This window comes from Podarcis bocagei (assembly GCF_964188305.1).
Source record: "Podarcis bocagei genome assembly, chromosome: 7".
Taxonomy (NCBI): Eukaryota; Metazoa; Chordata; class Lepidosauria; order Squamata; family Lacertidae; genus Podarcis; species Podarcis bocagei.
In genome coordinates, this window is record NC_138132.1 from 39,276,621 (window position 1) to 39,294,372 (window position 17,752).

At 42.3% G+C, this 17,752-nt stretch overlaps 1 protein-coding gene across 1 annotated transcript; it reads left to right on the top strand.

Moving 5' to 3' along the window:
• The first annotated feature begins 687 nt into the window (after positions 1 to 687).
• UBA2 (ubiquitin like modifier activating enzyme 2) lies at positions 688 to 16,265 on the top strand. The gene is made up of 17 exons (XM_081203380.1): positions 688 to 879; positions 3,613 to 3,696; positions 4,041 to 4,111; positions 5,918 to 5,982; positions 6,321 to 6,421; positions 6,539 to 6,660; positions 7,565 to 7,632; positions 8,036 to 8,157; positions 9,935 to 10,034; positions 10,635 to 10,795; positions 12,209 to 12,302; positions 12,397 to 12,509; positions 12,594 to 12,749; positions 13,457 to 13,553; positions 14,315 to 14,420; positions 14,773 to 14,906; positions 15,335 to 16,265. The coding sequence occupies exons 1-17, from the start codon at positions 745 to 747 to the stop codon at positions 15,514 to 15,516; spliced, it is 1,911 nt and encodes a 636-aa protein (XP_081059506.1). The 5' UTR covers positions 688 to 744; the 3' UTR covers positions 15,517 to 16,265.
• The last annotated feature ends 1,487 nt before the right edge of the window (positions 16,266 to 17,752 follow it).

Genomic DNA, 17,752 nt, shown 5'->3' on the forward strand with positions numbered 1-17,752 from the left:
CCACAGGCAACAAAATGTCCTGTGCACCAGAATTAAGTGACAAGACCGATGTGGATTGTAGCACCTGAGATGTAGCACGCCTACATCTCCCTTTGCCTCCTCCTCTCCATACCCTGATGTTCCCATGTGCAAGTTTTTTCTGTGAATGCTTCACCCTCTCTCCAACATTTAACGTTGCCAGCTGGTGGCCTATTTATTGCTGCAAGGATCTTAAGTCCACAGGCACGATTTGTTTAATTGATTTACTGCCGTCAACTCCCACCTTCCTTTCTCCCCCATCTTAATTTAATCCTCACTACGATGCTGTGAGTTGGGTTAGGCTGAGATGGGAGGGAGGGACTGGCCCAAGGTCACCTAAGGAGCTTCATGGCTGAGTAGGAACCTGGTCTCCTAGGTTCCTAATTATTACACCACGCTGGTTGTCCACTGCAGCGTGAAGATTCGAACCCTGATCTCTCCATCCTTAGGCCGACATTCTAACTACAAGACCACGCCGCCTCTCGCTCGGTGCCTTGGTTCGGTGCTGCGTATGAGCTATACGTCCTCCCAGCCGCTAGGAGTCGGCGCGCCGCCGCTGCAGGCGCCGCTCTGGGGCTTCCCGCTCCATGACGGCGAGAGCGCGGCTGCGCCCGACGAGAGGACATGAGGGGAAGGGCCGCGCATGCGCGAAGGCGCTGACTCCGCTTCACTCGGTACCTTCTTTTTCCCGCCCGCGTCCCTCCGTCGGCCTCTGAGGCAGCGGCGATGGCGGTGGCCGCCCTGCCCGGAGAGCTGGCCCAGGCCGTGGCCGGGGCGCGGCTGTTGGTGGTGGGCGCCGGAGGCATCGGCTGCGAGCTCCTCAAGGACCTGGTGCTCACAGGGTTCGCCAACATCGACGTGGTGAGGAGGCGGCGGGGAAGGCCCTCCGGGGAAGGGAACCAAAAGCAAAGCGGAGCCCTCCCTCGGCCGCCCTGGCCGTTATCTCCCGCGGCCGGCTCTTATTGGGTCGCCTCAGCGTCCCCCTCCCCCACCCGAGAGGGGGAGGGGCTTCGGGATGTGACGCCATCGCGCTTGTTTGGATTGGGGTTTCGTTGTTGTTTTCATTTCCAAGGCGGGACCCCCCGCGAAGTGGCGCCGCTTCAGCCTCTTGGGTAGCGGAGGGCAGGGCAGATTCCTTCGTTCGTTGCATTTATAGCCCACGTTTTTCTCCAGGCAGCTCAATGTGGCTTCCGTGGTTCTCCCCCTCCTCATTTAACCCCCACATCAACCCTGCGAGGTAGGCTAAGCTTAGAGTGGTACTGGCTGGACCAAGGTCACCAAGGGAGCTTCATGATGGCCAACCAGGCCCCAGTCCGACACTAACCCAGTGTTTCTCAAATTTGGGTCTCCAGCTATTGTTGGGACTACAACTCCCATCATCTGTAGCTAGCAGGACCAGTGGTCAGGGATGTTGGGAGTTGTAGCACAACAACATCCGAGGACCCAAGTTTAAGAAGCACTGCTCTGACCATGTTGCTACAGATCAGGGGTTTTAATAGCTTCCTCTGTGATGAGTGAGGCTTTGTTGATCTGCTGTAGTTCCGGATCCACCAGTGGTTGTGATTTGAAATAAGGTAGCTTTCTAGGAGCAGTCTATTGCTGAGTGATCAGTTGCTACAGACACAGTGGGGAGTGTATGTGGTTGTTTATGCTCTGCTTGTGAGTTTTTGAGGAGCACCTGATGCGCTATTTTTGTAGACATAATGTTTGTCAGAATGAGTCTTTGATCAAGCAGTCTTTATAGACGTTCAGGCTTGGCAGATGCTGTTCTTGTGCTGACACAGAGTACCAGATTGTTAGATAAAATAATGCCGAGCTCCAGAACCATCATCATTAATAATAATGATAGTAATTATTAATATTTATTAAATTTGTATACCACCCTGCAACCATACATCACAGGGCAGTTCACACAATCTGGCTGGCTGCTTCTAGGAACAGGATGCTAGAATTAGATGGGCTCTTGGTTTGATCCACTAATATCAAACCCAATTTATATGTTACCTTTTTATCTCCTCCTTCCTTCAGTGTGGCATGTATGGCTCTGTATTCCTATTTTATTCTCCCACCAGCCCTGTGAGGTAGGTTAAGCTGAGAGATGGCAACTGGCCCACACTCAGCCATTCATGGCTAAGTGGAGATTTGAATCACTTAGATTTGAACTTAGTCCTTATCCAACACTCACCATTATATTGAATTGGTAGTTGTAAAGGTTTGTAAAGATTCATGGTAATAAACAAGTCTGTTTGCAGCTATTGACTGATAGTGAAGAATGAATTCAATGGAGTCAATATACCTTCTAGCAGATGTCAGGTTCAAACACTGGGGGGAGGTAACCTTCAGTTATTATTGTCATCTTCCCAGAGGCCTTTGTCTGGGTGCTGCTAAAAAGTTGATGGATTTAAGAGTCTGTCCAGCAAGGCATTTGTTGTGTGTATTTTAAGTCCAGCCTATCAGCTGCTGGGGCGTGAGCGCTTAATGTCCCTGCCCCCAGCACATAGCTCATTCCATCATAAAATATGAAAATGCATTAGGATCTGCGCCTTGAATCCGTGTCTGTGGTGCTGGCAAGCAGTAGTTTTGTCATTTTTAGTGTGCAGTCTACAGATAACAGCTTTAATACTAGGGATGTTTGAGGGGAGGTAAAACCAATCAAATTCAACAAGTTCCGTTTTAATTCTGCTGGATCACACATTAGTCATGCCCCTTGGAAAAGCAAAGAGGGGGAGAGAGGAGTGGGAGGAGACTAGCCACTGTTAGGGTGAGAGGAAAGGAATTGGGAGAGAAGCAACTAAAGAAGGTGGTGCCTGTGGCATTCATTCAGAAAATCCAAATGTACACATACACGCTTAAGACCCAAAAAGGTTGGTGATCTCTGCTTTAGTAATTTCACATATATAATTTTTCAACAATATGGTTGAATTTTCCAGTCACATTTTCAATAGCGTTATCACTCTTCTGTAGCCAGAATAAACCAGAGTACGTGGATCAGCATTGCCCACTAGATCAGATTGTCATGTCAGAACTTGACTAATTTCATTTTATGATGCAAATAGAACCAGTTAGGTTGCTAGTTGATTATTCCATGGTAAAGTCTAGGAAACCAAATGCACTATTAAGCCACACTGAATTTTTTCAGAACTGAGGACAAGAAGTATGGCAGAAATGTTGCTTCTGGTTTCAAAATCATTGCTGCCATGTTTCTTTTAACTTTTTTTCATCCTCTTGACTACCATAAAGCAGACTGTGGAACTCTATTTTAGAATACAGTACACCACTTTGGAATTCAAGAATGGGGTAGTATGGCTAGGCTAATGCTGTTTTCTGTGATGTGCTGTAAGATCAGTATTTGCCAATGAATTATATGCTGGAAAAACCTGTAGATATACTGCCCATCCTCCACTTGTATTATAGTGTTATAGTCCTAGAAAAAAAAGTTGATACAAATGCAATTTCTACTGATTTTAATTAACTTATAGCTGTAGATCAAATGGGGGCAGCACATTTTTTAAAGACTCTGATTTCTGATAAAGGCAAGGTACATTTTTGTTAATCGGAACAAATATGAAGTGTTTGTAATTAATCTATTTCTAGATTGATCTGGATACTATTGATGTCAGCAATCTCAACAGGCAATTCTTGTTCCAGAAGAAGCATGTTGGAAGATCAAAAGCTCAGGTAAGAGGAATTTCAAAGTGCAGCTTTCACAATTTAATTCAGTATTGTTTTTGATACAGCTTTAGAAGAATACCTATTAGGCATCTGCTGGAATTAAATTTCATGTGATAACTTCAAGAAGTTCACCTTGACTATGATGTTTACTTTATGATATGTTCCTTTATATATTTAATATGTTTGTATCATAATAGGCCATGAAACAGAATTATATTCAAAGCTCAGAAGATAATTGGGTGCTTGAACATTTTTTAAAAAATCAATAAGGCTATTTCTAACTCATAGGAGGAGGTTTAAGATGACTAGATTAGTAAAAATTAGCTGTATGTGTTCTTGTTGTCTTGCAGGTTGCCAAGGAAAGTGTGTTAAGGTTTCATCCCGGAGCTAACATTATAGCTTATCATGACAGCGTAATGAAGTATGTCTGATTCTTCTTACATTTGGAATTTGTATCTGCTTTGTGAAAAAAAGCCCACAAAAAGTGACACATACCCCAAACAATTATTAGCTATGGGTGTCCACACTGTTAGTCATTAGTGGCTTAATGATGGCACAAGATACAGTGATGGTTTTGAAAGAGGAGGATTAGTCAAATTCATAGAAGATAAGGGTATCAATGGCTAGTAGCCACACTGTGTTCTGCTTTTGCTGCTGAAGGCGTTGCTCCTCTGGAAGCCAGTAACTGGAAAGCACAGGTAGGGGAGATTTGCCCTCATGTCCTGCTTGCAGGCTTTCCAGAGGTATCTGGTTGGCCACTGTAGGAACAGGATACTGGATTAGATGGGCCTTTTGTCTAATGCAGCAAGGCTCTTATGTTTTTATGATGGCAGTGGATGAGGAAGACCATTTTCAAAATGAAAAGCTTTCCTATCTGGCCACCTGGAGGCAATTTCTTGCACACCACCACTCACTGAGCAGTCACTCTTTTCACACCAAGTAGTGGCACCCCAGCTACTCTGAGTCTCATGCTGCCTGGGGAGGGAGTTCCAGACACAACAGAGTGTATACCTTTGTCTGCCCTCCTTCCCCTCTTAAGGACTAGCTGCCACTGAGGTTATTTCCACAAGGCTGCCTTTGTTTCTCCCCAAGAACAACTCAAATAACATGAAACTTGGCTTAAGGTGCAGGTGATAAAATAGTGGCGTCCACAATGTTTTAATGAAACAAGACAAAAACAGAATATAGGCATAGCAAGGAAATATTGTTAACATAAAAGGAGCTTCCCAATGAAGCAAAAGAACAAAAAACACACACCATCTTTCCTGACTTAGTCCATTTAGCCACATTAGTACATTCTCCAGCATGTCCCCTTTGCTTCTTGCCCATCCTTTGTGTCATATCTTCCCTTGTCTGCTAGCCAAAGCAGGTTTCTGACTAGATATAGCCTTTAGTGTAATTCTTAGCTACAGGCAATGCCAACCTGGCAACCAGCACATTTTCAAACAAATCTACATGCAATAATTGTGTTTAATAAGTTTGGAGCAATTCCTTCACACTTATGTCATTATTTTTTAGAAAGATAGTTGTAGTTCTTAACTCATGTTTACTTAGTTTCCAGCTGTCATGTGTTTAACTTTAGGAATATGTTCTATTGTTGGCCTTCAATATATGCAAAGTTTGAATATATAGGCTTGTAATTGACTGTACTAAAATTGTTCACCTTCTAGTCATCGTTCTGTTGGACTGATTAAATTATACACATACTATTGGGAATATGAAAAATCAACTTGCACAAAATCATAGCTTATGCTTCTGTAACCTCCTTGTGTTGTCCTCAACCATACATATATAGAGCAAAAAATAATAATAATTCACTAAATAGTCTGACTGGAAATGTCACAGGCAATTTTGTTCTGGGTGGGGAATAGATAAGAAAAAAAGCAAACTATTTCCATTTGGGTCCTAGGCAGATCTTGCATACATCAAAAGTTTACAGAAATGTCACAATACCCTGTCAATGAGCCATCAGTGCAATAATAAAACAATTACTTTCATTTTGCCCCAAACTATTTTTTTCTCCGTGGACACAGAAAATGGCTGTTTTAAAAGTTTTACTTGTTTTATTTGTGCTGTGTGATGGTTGGTGTAACTAGTGCAACCAGAAAATATTGTGATGTGCTGTTTGGCAGATGTATTCATGCGGTCATATACACCTGTCACGTCAGTATCAACAGGCATTTATTTACTGACCCCCTAAACTGGATCTTGTCTTCTTTTTCTGCAGCCCTGACTACAATGTGGAATTTTTTCGTCAGTTTACACTAGTTATGAATGCCTTGGATAATAGAGGTATGGTTTATCTTTGCTATAATGTGAGACAACTGAGACCTGGAGTTTTGAAATGTCTCTATTCTGACATGAATGTGCTTGAAAACTGAGAGACTGTGCAAGGCTGGATTAGCCTCCCTGTTTCCTAATAGTCTATTGGGACTATTGGGACAAGTGGTATCTTTACAAACTGTACTTTTTAATGCAATCTGAGAAGTCCTATCAAAAATGCTAAATATGTTCTCCCCGCTGTACAGTGAGGTTGCAGTATTGAACATATCTTATTTGTGTTACCTGAGGAGGAGGAGGAGATAATAAAGTTTGCATTTGAAAATCAGTGACTCTTCTTCTGTTTACAGCTGCCCGTAACCATGTGAACAGGATGTGTCTGGCAGCTGATGTCCCCCTTATAGAGAGTGGAACTGCAGGCTACCTTGGACAAGTAACAGTTATCAAAAAGGTGTGGCAATAATACTGTGTTTTCATATGCTGTAGTATTATGATCCCTTAAGTGTGGTTTTCAACTAACAATGGAAACATGATTGAAAAATTAATTTCTACCTTTCCCCCTCTGTAGGGAGTGACAGAATGTTATGAATGTCAGCCCAAACCAACCCAGAAGACCTTTCCAGGTTGTACTATTCGCAACACTCCTTCTGAACCAATCCACTGCATTGTGTGGGCAAAGTATTTGTTCAAGTAAGCTAATTTTTTAACCATAAAGTTCTTCAGTGATCTGATTTGTGAGCACCAGGGAAAACAGGTACAGCTTTTCTGTACCTGATACACTGTGGTGGTTGATTTGCAAAGTGTAGAAGAGTCATGAATTTGATGGCCTTGTGTGTCTGGCAGATTAGTTAGGTGCCAGGATGCAGCTACGTGAAATCTAGAACATCAGGCTGGTCTAGTCTGTTGTGTGTAGGTTGCCTTGAGTGCTTGTTCCTATAAAAAGATATCTAATATGTTTGGATAATCCATAGAGATCACTCCTTCCTATACCAAGCTCGGGTGGCAAGTGCCAACAGGATTGTAGCAAAAATGGATTCCTTGCGAAACAAGAGGGAAGTTGTCAGCATGTTTAGAGGGAACCTCAGCATTATGCAGAAGTACAATATAACTTTGAAAAAGAAAACTGAAAGGTGAAAACTTAGGAAAAGCAGCCCAGCGAGTACTGAGCATGCTCAGTAGCTTTAGAATAGTAGCAGTTGAAAAAGAAATATGAAATGCAGGAGGGAGTGGCATGCTCTCCTTTGAGGAGAGTTTGAGTGCAGAGTTTTATTGCAGTTCCTATTTGTCAAGGCTAGTTACCTTCTCAATTTTGTGTGAATGGTTTGGATGTGAAACATCTCTGAGCTCTGTTGCAATGTAAATTGACTTTTCCCCTAATGTTGGTTTTTAAAAATTACACCCCACTTTCCTTGTGTCTTAAAGCAGTTTGCAAAGAAAAAAAATAGAGCATGCTATTTGGAGGAGCAACTTAAGGGCTAAAACCAAACCTTTATGTTAACAGCTGGACATAGCACTACCATAAATAACTTGCTTTCAAGATTATTCAAGCAAAGACATTTCAGTCTCTAACCACCATTTGTGTTTTAAAATGTAGTCAGCTGTTTGGAGAAGAAGATGCTGATCAAGAAGTGTCTCCTGACAGAGCTGATCCTGAAGCTGCTTGTAAGTTTTTTTTTAAAAAGACAATTTTGTGCTTCTCTTGGGGAGTCCTTCTATCAGCTGTGCAACTTCTGGTTGGGTATCAGCTGCCACAGAATAATATTTTCCTTGGTCCTCAGCTGCAGAGTTGCAAAGTTCTGTGTATATGCTGCGTATAGGAGAACCATCAGTAGTTGGTTAATATTTACTCTTAAATAGCCAACATTAGTATTGCTTTGAATCCTGCGGTTCATTAATTGAGCCATAACATTCTGAATATTTCAGGTAACATTCTGGTTCTTTAATAGACTAGTTTGTTGAAAAAGTAGAAGAAACCTCCTGACTAGGTTTCCCTCTTTTGGTAAAATTGTATCTGTGCCAGGTGAGTGAGCTTGATAGCAAATGGAAAATGTCATCTTATTGACAGGGGAGCCAGCAGAAGCTGAGGCCAGAGCAAGAGCATCTAACGAAGATGGTGATATTAAACGTGTTTCAACCAAGGAATGGGCTAAATCAACAGGATATGATTCGGTTAAACTCTTCACTAAGGTATTAGTCTTAAGTCAGTGGCATTTGCAGAAATTTCTTTTTATGCCACTGTTAAGTGGGGGCAGACACCTTGTAAGATCTGCTTTACACTTGCATCTGCTTTTCATCAACTGTTCACATTAGGCAAGCATTGACTGTGGATATTTCAGTGCCTGGCTATTTGTTTACTCAGGATTTCAACTTACCGTATTTTTCGCCCCATAGGACGCACCAGCCCATAGGACGCACCTAGTTTTTTGGGGGGGAAATAAAGGGAAAAAAATTATTTCTCCCCCCCCCCCGGTGTGGGGCTGGGGCGGGGGAAGCCTGAGCTTTCCCCGACCCCAGCCCCCAGAACAGGCTGCTCTCCGCTAGCCGTGGGAGAGCCGCACCACTTGGCGCAGCTCTCCCAGGGCTAGCGGAGCGCTGCGCGAAGCCCGAAGCTTGGGGCGTGCTGAGCGCAGCGCGCCCCAAGCTTCTGGGTGCTGGCAAGCTCTCCGCTAGCCGTGGGAGAGCTGCGTCTCCCACAGCTAGCGGATAGCTTCCTGAAGCCTGGAGAGCGAGAGGTTGCGCACCGACCCCTCTCACTCTCCAGGCTTCAGCAAAAGCCTTCATTCGCCCCATAGGACGCACACACATTTCCCCTTCGTTTTTGGAGGGGAAAAAGTGCGTCCTATAGGGCGAAAAATACGGTAGTTGCTGGTTTTCATAGAATTGTTGGAAGGGACCCAAAGGGCCATCTAGTCCAACCCCCTGCAATGAAGGATCATAGTTTATACAACATTATCCAGTTGTATGCTTTTAATGGTGTACACGGCTTGGATATTTTTATTTGAAGTGGTATATAAACTTGACTAAAAAATAAAATAAATACAGCAAGGTGCATTTGGATTTTTCAGCCCGAATCCTCTTCCTGTGCAAATGGCAAAGCGCTAAAACTCAGGACACTGTAGGGTCAGTGGTGACCAGCAACACACCTATCCTCCTCTTGTCCCTGGGGTCTTTCATTTGGGTAGAGATAATGGCTAAATTAGTGACGGGCTGTATGAGGAATAGGAAGGTTGTCGGAAAATAAAAAGGACACAAGTAATTGGTCAAGGGTCTATATAGTAGCAAACGTCGTGCCATCCAGATGTTTTAGACTGGCCATTGGTCAGCAGTGATAAAAGTTCTGGTCTGCAACATTTGAAGGGTGCCAGGTTAGCTACTCCTGTTCTGTATCATCATGACATATCAGCTAATAAAAGGAGTTGAGTAACAAAAGCTTGCTGCAGACTGGAAGGAGAGGGACACTGGCATGCAATTCCTTCTCTAGTGCTGATATACAAGGCTGGATTAATTAAATCTTTAGAATTTACAAACAGAGCAGAGTACGTCTGCAGCTTTGTTCTGAAAAGTGTGAATGTTACTTTGCTAAGTTTACTTCTGGTCAAACATGTGCAAGATTTCACTCTGCAGCTTCAAATATGTTTCCAAGAGTTTGGTTGCCAGAATTAAGTATGTTTCAATAAACCCAGATATCGCACTGGCCATGTTTCTCCAAGCTGCACTTTCCTCACAATCTAATTGTGTTGCACTTCAGTAAGCAGAGCCCCTAGAATGAATCCTGTAGTGAGAACATATCGATCACAAGACTATTGATATTTGTATGAAACAAATATCCTCTCATACAAATATGTGCCTTGGTGCCTAGATGAATATGCACTGGTGTTCAATATTAAATGTTTGTTGATCTGAAATGTACTCTTGAAAGCACATCAGTTGATAGTAGGCTTCTCTTCTAAATCTTATTTACTAGCTTTTCAAAGATGACATCAGATATCTGCTAACAATGGATAAGCTCTGGAGGAAAAGGAAACCTCCAGTTCCTCTAGACTGGAATGAAATACAAAATCAAGGTAAGCATATTATTATTTGCCTTTCTTTGATACTTAACAGTTTGACTGTCTACTTTTAAGGTAAACTATGAATTTTATTACTGAACTGCTGCAGAGCTGTTGCAGGTGCTTCGTTTTGGTGTTGGGATGTGGTTCCTGAATCCACCCTATTTAAAGAATAGTTTGGGTTGTGATAGCAGCTGAGATAAGATATTGATCGATGAAGACATCTATGAGTTTATAGTGTGCATCAAGGCTGGCCAATGGGATGCTCTCCAGATTCTGCTAGACTCTTAGCATGGCTAGTGGTCAGGGATGATGGGAGTTGTAGTTCAGCAACATCTGGAGGGGACCATATGGCTACCTTTGACCTTGAGGTACTGCAGCTGCACTTCCAAATTTCCTCAGACATTATGCTTTTCACATATTCACTACAAATCCTTGTGATGAAAAATCCAGTAAATCAGCCATTTGTGCTATTGAATTCGCTTCAGACTTATGTTGGTAGCAGTGGAAGCATTTGCTGACTCCTTAAAGACGTGTGTATAGATGGCAAAACAAAACAAGTTGAATTTGAAGACGGTTTTAACAAACAAGTTTCTCGCTTCCTTTCCTTTAAAGAAAACAGCACATCTGATCAACAGAATGAACCTTCCTTGGGCTTGAAAGACCAACAGGTTCTGGATGTCAAGAGCTACGCACGTCTGTTTTCTAAGAGCGTAGAGACTCTGAGAGCTCAACTAGCGGAAAAAGGTGATGGAGCTGAACTTATATGGGACAAGGTTAGTTCAGCAAACGTTTGGGGATATTTTGCATGCAGAGGAGTAAAAATGTTTGGATTCTAGCGCAGCACTAATAGTAGATATGCCTAGCACACTAGGGGTTAGCATTCTCACAATATCTTCTCTACAAAAAAATGGCTGTTTTTGAACCTTGTAAATGGCATCAGACTGTTGAACAGATTTGTACCCTCTGTTGGGCTTTGCATATTGTCGATTTTAGATGTGGCCTCTGTTGGCTATAGATGCAGAGGGAACAATCCACTGGGCAGGTCTCGAGCAGAAGCCCTGTAGAAACAAAGTGCAGTTCTCCATTCTTGTTTGATGAAAAAAGTTGCCTCATGGAAAGTGAACACGGAGGAGGGTCCCCTTGAATTCAGTGCAGCTCAAGCGAGAGAACGTTTCCAATTTCCTTTCCAAACTATTAGAAGCAGAACAGAATAAAAAGCTACACTAAAAGTGATAAAGCTGCCTAAGGGGAAATGTCAGCAGATAAAATTTGTTTGTTTATATACCACTAATTCGTTTTTAAAAATCAAAACAGTTCACAACAACTACATAAAACCAAACAATAATATTGTATACAAAAGTTAAAATCAGATAACTAAAATTAGTCTGTTTATTTAGAAAACTTGGGCAAATAAAAAGCTCTTAACATAGTACCTAAACCTTAATAGAGAAGATGCCAGGTGGACCTCTCTAAGGATGACAAGACCCTCTCCCCTGTTAACACGTGCCTTGTTTCCAAAAATCCTTCTGGAAAATGATCTTTGTGCTGAGATTCATATGGGAGCAGGCAGTTTAGATGGGATACTGTGAAGGGCTTTAAAGGAGAAGACTTTCACTTTGAATTGGACCTAGAAACTATGTACCTTATGGATGAATGTACCTCTCTCCAAAACTTTATTTTAACAATGAGTGGTGTAGGGCACAATAAAAAATGGGGAGTATAAGTGATACTTCATAGATGAAGAGAGATTCTGTTTAAAGATGTTTTTATATATATAAAAAGGAACTATCTTTAGAAACTTATCTGTTCCCATGGTTCTTACTGGAAAAGCAGTATAATCAAACTATATCTCAAAGGCTCATTGCTGTGATTGAACTTCTTGATTTTTACATTCTTGGGGGGATTAGTATCTTACCACTTCAAGGGATGGAAATGCTGCACTCATGGCTCAGCTGTCAGTGTGGCCACAAAATAAAAGTTAGTCATATTAAGTTGCATTACAGAACTGTTACTTGGTACTTCTAGCAATTTTAACAATTAGAAGGGTCTGTTATATGAGTAATGTGTTAAGAGTTTGAGGTCAAGTTTATTTTATACAGTTTTTTTTTTTCAAGTTCCAGAAATGCTTCTGTTCACTCTAAAATGATCAGTATTTTCTATTTTACTTCAAAATGACTATTTAACAGGATGATCCTTCTGCAATGGACTTTGTTACTTCTGCTGCGAACCTCAGAATGCATATCTTTAGTATGAACATGAAGAGCAGATTTGATATCAAATGTAAGTGAAAAGCTTATATTTATTTTCTTGAAGGATTTGCTCTGTCCTTGTTTTAATATGCTGCATAAACTCCTTATTTCTGCTTCTTCCACAGCAATGGCAGGAAACATCATTCCTGCAATAGCTACCACTAATGCCATAATAGCTGGTCTGATTGTGCTGGAGGGTTTAAAGATTCTCTCAGGAAAAATAGAGCAGTGCAGAGCAGTAAGTGTGGTGTTGATTTCCTCTCTCTTCTCTTTTGCTTGTTCGTGCTGGATGATTGATTCCCTTTTTTCTTATCTTCTGAAGATCTTCCTTAATAAACAACCAAACCCAAGGAAGAAGCTACTTGTTCCCTGCGCTTTGGACCCTCCTAATCCCAATTGCTATGTGTGTGCAAGTAAACCAGAGGTGACAGTGAAACTTGATGTCAACAAAGTCACAGTTTTGACGCTACAAGATAAGGTGAATGAACCTCTCCCTTCATCCACCTCTTAGGTTTTTCAGTTTAAGCACCGTTCCTAAATCGCTAATCTGCAGAATCTGTTCTGCACCTTAGGCCTTAAAACACAGGTAGGGAACCCCAGGCCAGGGGCCATGTGCGGCCCTCCAAACCTCTCTGCCTGGTCCTTGGAACTCTCCTCAAGCGTTGCCTCTCACTTATCCTGTTTCACACCCACCCTCAGGGTTTCTTCGTAGCTGGAATTTCCCCCTGCACTCTAATTTGCTTTTTGTTTGACTAAATGGAGGATAGAGAGGTACGTGTGGGTGTGTCCTGCATAAAGGTCATATTTACATTTCTTGCTCCACCCACTTTTTTTCTCTGGCCCCACTCACCATTGGCATATGTCCAGAAAGGGTATGTGACCCTAAGGCTGAAGAAAGCGGGAGGCTCCCACACCCTAGTCAACATATAGAGAGATGGGGCTTGAGATTTAACAGATTTCATTTGGCCAGAAATGGTAAGTCAGACCAGAAGGACACGGACTGAAAATAGGTTGGGTTACATACCAACACTACAGATGCAAGGCGAATTTTGTGGCTGGTGCACATCCCTAGTAGAAAGTGTTGTTTTGATCATTTATAAGAAGGGGGTTGGGTGTAAGTCTTGGAAAAGAATTATTGTTTCAGAGTCTTGCTTCTAGATTTTTCTCCCCCTTGCATCCTTTCAGATAGTGAAAGAAAAATTCAATATGGTAGCACCTGATGTCCAGATAGAAGATGGAAAGGGGACTATTCTGATCTCCTCCGAAGAAGGAGAAACTGAAGGTATGAAATGAAAGTGAAACTGGTGTGGTCAAAAGTCAGCCTGACATTTAAGGAAGCTCCACACTGTATGTCCTTTGCACTGCAGCCCGTTGCCGGACCCCTAATAATACATGACTGCGGCCAGGATTGCATTGTATAACCCAAACAAAATCCTCCAAATCTGAGAACTGTAGTAATGAGGGTCCAACTACAGCTTGGGTAATGTCCACATCTATGGATCACCTGCCCCAGAGTACCCAGAGGCAGACACAATGTGTCAATACTGTGTAGCCTTGTGTCTACCTCTGGGTACTCTGGGGCAGGTGATCCATAGATGTGGACATTACCCAAGCTGTAGTTGGACCCTCATTACTACAGTTCTCAGATTTGGAGGATTTTGTTTGGGTTATACAATGCAATCCTGGCCGCAGTCATGTATTATTAGGGGTCCGGCAACGGGTACTAACAATCAAACCAGGAATGGAGATATCAGCAAGCTGCTGAAAATGATCCCATAACCCAGCCTCCCAAGCCCGTTGCAGGTTTTCTTAAGTGGAGCTTCTGGCTTTGAAGTGTGCAGCCTTCCATATTTCTGGCAAAGAAAAGATGTATAAAATGATGTATAAAATTTTAACATAGATCAATAGGTATTAGCAGCCTTACTTTGCTTACTTTTCCTTTGCTTTTGAGTGTTTTGAGTTAAGAAAAGCCTTGGAGGTGACTAATGTTTCCACAGAGTACCTGATGCTGCTTTTCTCCTGTTTTCCCCATGTCCCCCTCAGCAAATAACCACAGGAAGTTGTCAGACTTTGGGATCCGAAATGGTAGTCGGCTGCAAGCAGATGACTTTCTGCAGGACTATACCCTGCTGATCAACGTACTGCACAGGTGAAGGCCATTGATTTCCTAGAGTGCTATCAGAACCAGAAACTGCAACTCTGCCAAAAGAACCTTCAGATTAAATAAGTGATATAAGTCTTGCTAATACAGAGACCAGCTCTGCATTTGTGAAAAACACAAAATTGAGAGCCAGTAGCGTTCTCTAAAATGCAAGAATAACTCCCAGGCCCTTCCCCATTGGCGCAGCATCCATAACTGCCTTTGAGTGTACTGTGGTGCTTAGGCAAGCAAGGGTTGAATAAGCCATTTCACAAACTGCCTCTTATTTGACCATCATAGTGTTTTGACTCATTTGACCATCATTTGAGTGTGTTTTTTCTGCATTTTTTAAAAAAATCAGCGAGGAGCTTGGGAAAGATGTGGAGTTTGAAGTTGTTGGTGATGAAGTTGTTGGTCCCAAACCATCGGAACAGCCAGTCACTAAGAATATCACCAATGGAAGTGATGATGGGGCACAGCCCTCAACATCCACAGGTAAAGACTGGCAGTGGGAGGGAACAGTATCGACATACCTACAACTGTTTGGAGGTATTGGCAGCCCCTTAAAATTCTTGGACACAAAATAAACCTTTATAAAGCCTTACAAATTTTCCTGAATCTTAAAAATTCACTGAAGCCCCCAGAAGGGCTGTCTGTTCACAATTTTTGCTTTAGCTTTTGCACATCCAATCGATATATCTTAACTCACTGAGGGACCATGCATTTTATGGATTGAGCTGGTCCATTATTTTCTAAGATGGCAACTTGCCATCACTCTCAGTATCATTCATTGTCTTGAATATTTGAAAACAGTCATGTGCCTCATTTTAGGTACAAGTGTGGAACGTTTAGCCTATTTATATTAAGCCTATATTTAAAACAACAGCGCTAGGCTGCACTGCAGTGACTCTTTTCTTTTCCAGCTCAAGAGGAAGATGATGATGTACTGATAGTTGAGACTGAGGAAGGTTCTTCAAGCAATGCTGATGACACAGAAAGCAAGAGCCGGAAAAGGAAGCTGGATGAGAAGGAATACACTGGCACCAAACGGCTGCGCTCAGAACAATTGGCTGAGGAGCAGGATGATGTGATAGCACTAGACTGAGTGCTAGAATGCTCCAACCAGTAGGACGTGCCAATAGGATGATTGCTAGGGTGTGCAAAATGTCCACAACTAGGTCTCTGGCTTGCAGTATCTTCCCATTCTCGTTTGGTAGGACTTAGAACTTCTCCAGTAAGATTTAGTAGACATCTAGTTTATAAGCATTGTGGGCATGAAAATGAAGCATGTCTAATTATATAATGCCTGAAAGATGGATTGGTATGGGAAAATAAGACAACTCTTGTTTGCTGAAATGGTTTTATCACTTGGTAACTTCTGAGAGGTTTTTAATTCTTACTGTTCGTTAGCATAGCCTAGTTCTCGCCATTTTTCACACCCTCAAACCAAAACCTTGAAAGCAAAGATGTGTCACGTTTCAAACAGTCAGCCGGCACAATGTACATTGCTGTAAAACAATGTTGATTTGTCAGCTAGTACTGCCTGATGTGTCAGTGTCAGAAACGGATCTTGGTGTACTGTTACAGCTTCAGGTTATTTATATGGGATGTTTTGTAAAACTTTAATGCTACTCTACCATTCATCTGATGGACCAAAACAACAGACAAACGATTTGCTACATTTGTTTGAAAGCCCACCTATATGGAAAGTTGAGGATTTGTAAAGTGTATACAGTCTTCATACTTAAAAGCTGTACTAATAATAGTTTTAAGCATCCTACAGGGCTTCTGAAAACATCCTTTGTTGGAATTGAAAAGGGAGGGGTTTTTTTAATAAAACATTTTGTCACTGCAGTTTTTTTAACAGTCTTTATTCTTCCACTACCCAGGGGTTGGATTCAAATTCCTAGGTGACAGTTTCATAGCTGTGTAAAGTTTGCCTGGCTATGTTACAAGTGACCAACTGCTACAGAGGTCTGTGGTTCTTCTGGACTGAGTCAGGAACACTTAAGAAGTTGACTGTGGCTGGTCTTTGCTGTTCTCTCCACCACCACTGCTGCCTGAACCCTTGCTCAGAAGTAGATTTGTAGCAGAAATAAACCAAGGCAGAAGGGCAGGGTGTTCAGTTTAGTGCTCACTACTACTCTGGCACCCACCCTGCCTACTCTGGACCAGGCATGTGGTTGTCCTTGCAAAGATGTTAGATGGTGTAAAATTAGTTTTCACCTTAAACCTGGATAATTCTCTTTCAGCATCAACTTTAAACACAAAGTTAACCCAAGTATCCATAATCAAATGGAAGAGTTGGGAAGGATACTATTTTCTGGAAGTACTTCAAAGCAGTCTGATAGCTTACACATTTTTCACAAGTGCTGATGCTTCAAATTCTGTCCTCTGCACCTATTGCATAATATTTGCTTATTGAAACTAAAAAGATCGGCACCTGATGTTGGTGTTCTAACTCTTTAGGTTGATTTCTTCTGATTCTGTTAGAATTGGCAGGTCACCTCCAGGGCCCGCGTGTGCCCTTGGTGGCTGAGCCATCCAGATTCTACACACCGAAAAGCTGCATTATGTGACCTATATTAATCATGCAAATAGCAATGATTCCTATCTGCATAACTGTGTATCTGAAGAAGTGTGCATGCACACGAAAGCTTATACCAAGAACTAACTTAGTTGGTCTTTAAGGTGCTACAGGAAGGAATTTTTTTATTTTGTCTTTTTACTGTTTTGCAGAACTGATACACTATAACTTGGTCGATCTGCAAGACACCTTTTGGCTATGGGGAAACTAATGAATAGTGTTGTTTCTAATAAGTTGGTCAGAGTCATCTTTCTCTGTGCCACAGATTGTCCCTTCAGTGCAGGGTGTGCTATTGCACCCCCCCCCTTTCCTGACTGCTGGCCTAACAGATGGCTTCTCAGGGATGATGTTATTGATGCATTTATTAGCAGTGGCCCAATGGGTGGTCCACAGGATGCTTTTATTATTGGTGGTGGTTTTGTTTTGTTAAGGGATAGCAGGTGTTGGACCCAGCACCCTCCCTGCTTTTGGGCTGCTTATGATTAGTTGGAGAGCTAATCTAGTGGAGCAGCTGGCCTGCTGGAGCTGTGAGAATGGAACTTGCCAAGTGTTCACCGCAGCCGTGAGTTCACTGCATTGCCATTGGTAAGTGATCATTCTGCATCTATACCCCTCCTTTCCAGTATGTAGATAATTTTGCCAAAGTGCACTGAGTGCAACACAGTAGGTGTTGGGAGTCAGATGCAGCACAGAACCCTGGTGGGGTAGGATCTGCTAACCACTGGCCTGCTGCAGTCTCAGCACAGATTGGCAA

Excerpts from the sequence above, each read along its gene's own strand:
- UBA2 (XM_081203380.1), top strand. The coding sequence starts at position 745 with ATGGCGGTGGCCGCCCTGCCCGGAGAGCTGGCCCAGGCCGTGGCCGGG. Across the intron at positions 10,035-10,634 it reads GAATGAAATACAAAATCAAG|AAAACAGCACATCTGATCAA; the intron begins GTAAGCATATTA and ends TTTCCTTTAAAG. Across the intron at positions 12,510-12,593 it reads AAATAGAGCAGTGCAGAGCA|ATCTTCCTTAATAAACAACC; the intron begins GTAAGTGTGGTG and ends TATCTTCTGAAG.